The sequence below is a fragment of the Pyrus communis genome, chromosome 5, assembly GCF_963583255.1.
Source record: "Pyrus communis chromosome 5, drPyrComm1.1, whole genome shotgun sequence".
Lineage (NCBI taxonomy): Eukaryota > Viridiplantae > Streptophyta > Magnoliopsida > Rosales > Rosaceae > Pyrus > Pyrus communis.
Window position 1 is genome coordinate 29,172,140 of NC_084807.1, and position 9,732 is coordinate 29,181,871.

The window sequence follows — 9,732 nt, forward strand, 5'->3', positions numbered from 1 at the left end:
AATCTTACAGGAGAAATATACGAGAGGAGCGACTTTGATTCCCCGACGCTTAAAGGTCTAAGATGAAACACAAATAATTGAGATGATAAATGTCTACATTCTACAGAGAAATACTGCAGCAGTTGTTAGTTGGCCAAAAACTTAATGAACAAGGCGATCAATCTTTTGAGTAGCAACAACGAATCAAAGTCTACAGCAAAATTTCCCAAAAGCTGATCCAGATTCAAGGGTGAGCATGAACTAGAATGGAAGAACACAAAAATCCATTTCAAATCTTGATGCAAGAAACACTAAGGAATAAAAGACCTAGACATAACCAAGCACTAAATTAGGATATTCAAGACCTTTGAGTGCATATGTTATAGTCAACAAGAGAACGCAACGCACACAGTGATTTGTTGTGCAATTTCATATAAAGATAGTGAAACAACATCAACAACAACAACAAAGCCTTATCCATTAAGTGGTGTCAACTGTATGAATCATAGAACGCCACTACACTCGTTTTTGCACCAAGTGTTCCGTTAGCTCCAAGTACTCCATGTCTTTTCTTAGAGTCTCTTTCTAAGTCTTCCTAAGTCTTTACTCTACTTTTTTTTACCTGAGCCTCTGTCTCATAATCGCATCTTCTGAAGGAAATTACTAGACTACTTATAACTGTCTTTCTATATCAACTAGTAGCCAGGCTACTATTCTGTGAAGCTTTACTTGCACCAGAATTGGACAACATTCCCAGACACCGATCAGAAACTGTTAAATATTGCCTAAGCTAATGCAATACGGTAATTTTAACCAAAAATCCGTTCTCATTCTCTTGAACACAAGTAACCCAGCACCCTGGTCAAGCATTCTTTCGTACAATGTCAAGCACTGTGTGGGAACTAGCTGGTCAATCAAGCTGCGTTTTTCGGTTAGCAATTTAATTCACAATTGGATCATAAGGCCAATACGTTCTCAAGTCCTTCCTGAACAAATAACAGCTCCCAAAAGAGAGAAACGAGTTTGATAAAGCATTCAAGTAAAAAATTACACAACCAGTATTACGATGATTCAAAGTAAAAGTAATACACATCAATATGTCCTCTCATAAACAATAACCAAAAGCCTCAAAACGACATTTTCTTACAGGATTGCTTTAATGTCAAGTATCTTTATAAGTAGTATATCATAATCTCAACAGTTCAACAAATCCAACAATTTATTGAACTACATTGTGAAGTGGTTAATTTATGGAATCAAGACTAACCCATTTCCAAAAATGCTTCTTGACAGACACAGCCTCGTGGGCAATGCTCATCGCTCCGCCATTCGGATACTCGTGCTCCTCCTCGGTGCAAAACTCACCTTCCGGCAAGCCCTCCACCCAAGCATCCACTGAGTGCAGCACGTAACACGCCGGCAAGCCCGGATACGACATTGAATGCCGCTCCTCCACCCTTTTCTCGTAAGAACCTGGAACAATCTTCACAATGCAGCTGCTTGCCGAATTCAATATCGAACCAAGCTCTTCCATAACCGCCCGGTTCGCCGCCGATTCGTGGTCCTCTCCGGGTTTCATTTTCTCTGACAGTGGCCGGCCTCGGTTCCTGACGCTGCCATCCGATAATTCTTGGTGGGCTTCGATCAAAACCCGGGATTTATCGTCGATGATCCGGACCGTGACAACGTGAACCGTTCGAACCGGCGGGGATGAATCGGCTAGAAAGCTTTCGCCTTCGGAGAGCTCGAGCCAGAGGTTGTGGACGTTCTTGGTGCCAGGCTTGACCCCCCAAGAGGCGAGAGAGTCGGAGAGCAATCGGGGCTTGAGCCACTCGGAGAGGGACTGCGGGGTGGCAAAGCGGTGCTGCTGGGTGTGGTGGTGGAGAGACATGGTGGGGATTTTGAAAAGGCGGCGAGGGCAGGAAGGTAAATGGGAAAATGGGGTTTTGGAGAAGAGGGTAGCTCGGGCGGAGGAGGAGAAGAGGAAGGAGATGGAGAGCGTCGTCAGGAGGAGATCGGGTAGCGTTGGGAGGTTGTTGCTGATCGGTTGTTGCGGCGGCGGCGGCATATCAACAATTGCGAAGATGATGATAACAATGGCGATTGGAGATATATGTTGGGCGAAGGGATGATGGAATTTTGGCGATCAGCTCCATTCTTCTCTTCGATCTGAGTCAAAATCCAAGATGGATAAGAGTGAATACGAAATCGGGGAAAGGGTTGTGTTGGTGTTTTGTAGGGGAAAAAAAAATAAGAGGTGGGGAATTTGAGCAAATCCACGAAGATGAACCGGTTCAACAGAATTATATTAATTGTTGGCTAAAATGGTTGTGGTCCATAAGAAACATTGGGCCTTCAAGAAACTATTTTACAAAAGCCTTTAGATAGCCCAAAGTTTTTTTTAGTCTTTGCATGTATTTATTTTAGGATGGCAACAATACTTATGTATATACGATTATTATCTAATCGTCGAGATGATGATTATATTAAATACATTTATATTGACACACCCCGTCCTGAAGGAGGGCATGCTGGCCGTCACGTGAGAGTGACGTAACCATTTACACAGTACGGAAGCTTTAAAGATACAATTTCTAAGATAAAACACCCAAAGGTGAGTCCTAATTTTTGTCCATTCTGTCAGAACACCGTTGGATTCCTCGTAGCCACCAAGCTCTGATATCTTAAACCTGGAGGGGCGCAAAACAAAGTTGAGTGGGTCAGCAAAACGAACGTATTCAAAACCTTCTTTTCTCTTTGAATATACTAACCCCTCGCCGTAAAACAAGTCTAGTTTCCAGAAAAATAAACATATATACGTATGTATAAATATGCCAACATGCTCAGGGGTATATCATTCATGCTCAAGAATATGCCATGTCGGAAACTCATAATGAAATGTAAGTGCTTAAGCATAACTCACATCAATAACATATAATCTGACAGCCGGGAGTCACCTAACGTGACCTGTACGGTTGCATATAGAGCTCAAATCTCAAACTCAATAACTGAATCTGCACACGAGTCGGAACCACCTAACGTGGTCTGTACGACAGGCTTGGTGTAATATATATATATGCTCTAGTGCTACGATCACGTGAAGCTGTGCGATAAATCGCGGGTCACCTACGAGTCGGAACCACCTAATGTGGTCTGTACGACAGGCTGTGCACCTAACTTGGATCCAAGGCGAGCATGCGGTGCGGGAGGTGAACATACACGTGAAGGCTATGCCCCTAACTCTGGGCAGGAGCACTAACACCGGGGGTGCAGATTATGAGCTCTCTAAGCATCTCAAACTACTACTGCATACAAACATGAATACCACTTACCTGGCACTTACCTGTGCGTCCACATCACCAAATACACATATATAAATGTATGTCACTACTAATGCATGTGACGATAGTATTTCAATCGTATCCCCAAACGTATTTCAAATGTATTTCAAATGTAGCTTACATGGGCCTCCTCAGCACCATGCAACAGTATGCATAATTATGGTAATGCACATATTAAAATATGATGCATATATGACAGGATATTTAATTTGTATTTCTTTTAAAATACATTTTCTGGGAAATACGTCAAGCATACGTATATATATATATATATATATATATATATACTGAAAAATAACTGCCCACTCACTGATAAGTAGCCGGCTCGTAACCCTCACGCCTAGTTTGGTTACATTCATTGTTCGTACCAGTTTCACCTATAAAAGAATAATTATAAAATCATCACTTAAACGCACACACAAACATTCGTCAATAACTTTCTCATATGTTGCTCAATTTGGGTGTATGAATATACCACGGTGATCTACACGACGTCACGAACTCGTGACAATTTTCAGAACTCAATTTGGAGCTCTCACGCGCCCCCACGCGCCCTGTTCACGCGCTGCCCACGCGCGCGTCTTCTTCCTCGCGTCGCCGGACTGGTTTCGCCGGAGGTGGGTGTTTTGCCGGAATTTCTGGGTAAACTTCAAAGTGTCATAACTTCTTCATTTCTTAACCATTTTCGACGTACTATATATCAAAATGAAGGTATTGACGAGACGAACACATCCATACCTGCCTTGACCTCTAACTCGGTGTGGATTCACCAGAAAAGGCCCCGAAAGCTCCGGCCAAACTTTGAACTTGTCGTTCTCCGCGTTCCTACATCCATTTTTCACGTAATTTATACCAAAATGAAGCCCTAATCATAATCTACCACGTTGGACTAGTTTTAGGGCCTAAAAACAAAGGAATCAAACTTTTCCAAAAATACGAAAATTCGGCCGAACTTACAGTTCGTGATCCCGACGTCCAAATCCTTCAAACGAAGCACTCCGAGCTTCCTTAGGACCTCACCAAGCTTCCTACAAGCTTCAAAATCCCAAAAAACATCAAGTTTTACGTGTGCATGAACAGTGCACACGCACAGTGAAATTGAAATCCATGTTTTCCGAAGTGAAACTCACCTAAAATTGGTACCATCGTGTTCGTGTGGTCTTCAGGAAAACGATGGTGGTCTTGGATCCTTCGTTGGTATAGTTTTAGGGTGGTTTGTGGGTGGTCCGTGTGAGTTCGAAGGAGAGAGAGAGAACTGACAGAGAGAATGAGAGGTTTGTGAGGGAGGAGAGAGAGAGACAAGATGCAGAAATGGGGGAGAGATTTGAGGGATGTGGGGTTTCTACCCAATCCCCAAATCATCAAGTTATAACATATAAACCTAGTTCTAAGTCTTAAATTTAAGTCCCTAAAACTAATGAATATTCCAATTAACATTAGTTTAGGAACTTCAGGTAAAAACCAATGCCAACTTTACGCCCCTTAGTCCCGTTTAAGGGCATCTTCGTAACTTCACGTCCTCGGAATTAAAAATTCCGGGACGGGTTGTGACAATCTTCCCTCCTTATAGAATTTTGTCCCCGAAATTCCAACAACCAACTAAATCATCTATACTCATACAATAGCTTCGGGTAAATCTCTCTCATCCGATTCTCCTTCTCCCACGTAATTTCTTCCATTGACTGCTTTCTTCACAAATTCTTTACCAATTACACTGTCTTAATTCTCAATACATTCTTTTTCCAATCCAAAGTCGTCCTTAGTTCCTCAACCAGTCTAATCCGGATTAATTCTCAATAGTTGCATCGGAACTCCATGTGACGAATCTGCCACCTAGTGACAACGCATCGAAATATAATACACTATGCACCTTAGCCAATTCTGAAGACATCACCACTTGTATGCAACTTCATCGATTCCTTTAGTGGTCAAAAAACGGTCTGATGTGTTTAAGACTTATTTTGTCTCCTTTCCAAATCTCACTATTTCTTTTCGTGATGAAATTTCTAAAAATGTTGAATCATGAAACACATCATGCTCTTACAATAACTCTGGAAGTAATTCAAGCAACTTCACCTACTCTTCGATGATCACATAAAGTCCGATGTACTTAGGACTTAATTTGCTTTCCTTTCCCAGCCGAATCATACTTTTCTAAAGTGAAAACTTCAAAATTATAGGATCATCTACGTTAAACACTCGATTAGTGACATGTTCAACTATTAATCTCTTTTGCCATTCCTGGCTTGACACACCCCGTCCCGAAGGAGGGCATGCTGGCCGTCACGTGAGAGTGACGTAACCATTTACACAGTACGGAAGCTTTAAAGATATACAACTTCTAAAATGAAACACCCGAAGGTGAGTCCTCATTTGGTCCATTCTGTCAGAACACCGTTGAATTTCCTCGTAGTCACCACACCTTTGCAATTCTTGAACCTGGAGGGGCGCAAAACCAAAAGCGTGAGTGGGCAAAAACAAAGCTCTTTGAAAACTCTTTAGCAAAATACATTCTAACCCCTCGCCGTAAAACCTGTATACTTCCCAGAAAATGAACATATATGCGTATGTATAGATATGCCAATCATGCTCCAAAATATGTCATTCATGCTCGAGAATATGCCACATCAGAATCTCATAATAAATGTAAGTGCTCAAGCATAATTCATAACAATAACATATAATCTGGCAGCTGGGAGTCACCTAACGTGACCTGTACGGCTGCATATAAAGCTCCAATCTCAACTCAATATCTGAATCTGCACACGAGTCGGAACCACCTAACGTGGTCTGTACGACAGGACTGGGTGTAATATATACGCTCTAATGCTACGATCACGTGAAGACTGTGCGAATAATCGCGGGTCACCTACGAGTCGGAACCACCTAATGTGGTCTGCACGACAAGGCTTGCACCTAACTTGGATCCAAGGCGAGCATGTGGTGCAGGTGAACATCACGTGAAGGACTATGCCCTGGCCCTGGGCGGGAGCACTAACACCGGGGTGCAGATTATGAGCTCTCTAAGCATCTCAAGCTATTATTGAATACAAACATGAATACCACTTACCTGGCACTTACCTGTGCGTCCACAGCACCAAATACACATATATAAATGTATGCCGCTACTAATGCATGTGATGATGCATAAGCGATAATAGTAAAGTGCATGGCATAAATCAATTACCTTTTTTAATCTATTTCTGGGAATATAAATGTATATAGGTATATACGGAAAACAAAAGCCCACTCACGTATCACATCGACGTCTCGTAGGTCCCTGAGCCTCCCCTAGATTGGTTACATTCTTCTTCTGTAATATTTTCACCTATACAAAAAGTAACCAAATTGACGTTATTTAACGCACATACACCAAACATTCGTCCATAACTTTCTCATACGTTGCTCAATTTGGGTGTATGAATATACCACGGTGATCTACACGACGTCACGAACGCGTGACAATTTTCAGAACTCAATTTGGAGCTCTCACGCGCCCCCACGCGCCCTGTTCACGCGCTGCCCATGCGCGCGTCTTCTTCCTCGCGTCGCCGGACTGGTTTCGCCGGCGGTGGGTGTTTTGCCGGAATTTCTGGGTAAACTTCAAAGTGTCATAACTTCTTCATTTCTTAACCATTTTCGACGTACTATATATCAAAATGAAGGTATTGACGAGACGAACAGATCCATACTTGCCTTGACCCCTAACTCACCGTGGATTCGCCGGAAAAAGCCCCGAAAGCTCCGGCCAAACTTTGAACTTGTCATTCTCCGTGTTCCTACGTCCATTTTTCACGTAATTTATACCAAAATGAAGCCCTAATCATAATCTACCACGTTGGACTAGTTTTAGGGCCTAAAAACAACGGAATCAAACTTTTCCAAAAATACGAAAATTCGGCCGGACTTACAGTTCGTGATCCCGACGTCCAAATCCTTCAAACGAAGCACTCCGAGCTTCCTTAGGACCTCACCAAGCTTCCTATAAGCTTCAAAATCCCAAAAAACATCAATCTTTACGTGTGCATGAACAGTGCACACGCACAGTGAAATTGAAATCCATGTTTTCCGAAGTGAAACTCACCTGAAATTGGTACCATCGTGTTCGTGTGGTCTTCAGGAGTACGATGGTGGTCTTAGATCCTTCGTTGGTATAGTTTTAGGGTGGTTTTGTGGGTGGTCCGTGTGAGTTCGAAGGAGAGAGAGAGAACGGAGAGTGAATGAGAGATTTGTGAGGGAGGAGAGAGAGAGACAAGGTACGGGAATGAGGGAGAGATTTGAGGGAGGTGGGATCCTACCCAATCCCCAAATCATCAAGTTACAATATATTTTACGCCCCTTAGTCCCGTTTAAGGGCATTTTCATAACTTCACGTCCTCGGAATTAAAATTCCGGGACGGGTTGTGACATGGCTACTCTCAGGTTAAACTTAATCACCTGAATACTTTGAGAATACTCATCCATAGTTTCAGGGCCTACCAAAACTCTTTCGTGATCGAATCTTCTCTATCCAGATGCATTTCTTCCACAAATCAGCAAAAATCGACACATTTCATGGTCCTTATGGCGTTACATCGGAAACTGCACAACTAACATACTTAAGAAACTCAGCAGTTCCGTAACCTAAATCTCTTCTCCATAAAACATATAAGTACTGTTGCACTGTGGTTGCTACTCAACACTGGAGTAACTGTACTAACTTGGTACATTGATCAACTATCACTTCAAGTTTAATCATAACCATCCTATTCTCGAACTAAGCAATCTTTCTTTTTCCCCTCTTTCTTTGCCTTGGTTAATTCTTAATTTTCTTCGTTAACCATTTGAGTCTTGAGTACGACCTTACTAAAAAGACTTAACTTGAAAATTAGCAATTACAACTTCTTCTCAATCTTCCATTCTCAACTTTACTTCAGTTGATTTCCAATCCACAAGAAGACAATCTTGGTAAGCGTGCCAGACATTAATTCTTACCGCAGTCTTCTCACCAAGTGCATCAGCTAGAACAATTTTACGATCACCCTGGTCGTACAATCATGTTCATTAAACAATTCAATCCACCTTCGCTACCTCATATCAAAATCCTTCCAAGTAATGGATATTGGAGACTTTTTGGATTCGTAAAAATCTTACATTCTTACCAAATATAATGTCTTCATAACTTCACAGCAAGAATGGTAATCATGACTTCCAAATCACCAGTAGGGTAATTCATTTCATGAGGTTCCTTTTGTCGTGAAACGTATGTAATCACCCTAACATTTGCATCAACATGCATCCAATACCATTCAAGAAACATCACTAAAAATTTATGATTACCACTATTCTCAGGGAATACTAAATTACGTGCATGAGTGAGGAAATGCTTCAGTTGTTGAATCCTTTGCTCACAATTTCCTTCCCACTCATACATAACCTCTTTTCTCAACAATCTCGTCAATGACAAAGCAATGACTGAAAAATCTTTCACAACCATCCGAGATAGTCTGGTAAGCTAAGAAATTCCGAATCTCAATTACGGCTCGTGGTTATTCCAATTTCTCAATTCCTGCTGCCTTTTAAGGATTCACTTGAATACCTTCAACAGATATAACAAATCTTAGAATGCCACTTGATTCATTTAACTTTAGCATTTGCTAAACTTAGCATACAACCAACGTTCTAACAATCTTTACTTCACTGACTTAATATGTTTACATGCTCTGCTCTGGCTCAGAATGTACCAGAATATCGTCCATGAAAATGATAACAATTTATCAAGGCATTCCTGGAATACTTCATCCATCAACTTATGAAACAACATGAGTATCCGCATAGCATCACCAAAATTTATAAAGACTATAACAAGTCCAGAAAACAATCTTAGGATCAACGTCGCTCAAAATCTTCAATTGGTAATGGACAGACCTCAAGTCGATCTTTGAAATTACACAAATACCTCTGAGCTGATTCATTAAACATCAGTACACCATCATGGATAACGGTTCTCAATCGTTACCCGATTCCATGGTCTATAATCAATGGATAGTCTTTAAAGTCCATTTTCTTTTTCACCAACGAACTGGACTCCTCAAAAGTGTTGTATTAGGTTGAATGAAACTTTTATCAACCAATTCTTTCAACTAAATTTCCAATTCTCTTAACTCATCATGAACTAATCTCTAACATAATATTTTATACCTGGAACCAAATCGATATTGATCTTCACATTTCTGCCTGAAGGCAATCCAGGTAAACTTTCAGGGAAAACATTGAAAAAGTGTCCAATCCCTTTTACATTTTTCATATTAGTAGGAGCAACATTATGTAGTACCGCATAAGATGAGTACCCTTGTAACCTTCTGATAACAATCTCTTTGCTCTCACAGCAATGTTAACGGCCTAACTCAATCCACTTTGCCTGCCCACCAAA

General features: G+C 41.3%; 1 protein-coding gene across 1 annotated transcript; it reads right to left on the minus strand.

The window, feature by feature from the left end:
- Window positions 1-966: 966 nt before the first annotated feature.
- On the minus strand, window positions 967-2,232 carry LOC137734688 (uncharacterized). The gene has a single exon (XM_068473949.1). The coding sequence runs from the start codon at window positions 2,045-2,047 to the stop codon at window positions 1,223-1,225; it is 825 nt and encodes a 274-aa protein (XP_068330050.1). The 5' UTR covers window positions 2,048-2,232; the 3' UTR covers window positions 967-1,222.
- Between the last annotated feature and the right edge of the window lie 7,500 nt (window positions 2,233-9,732).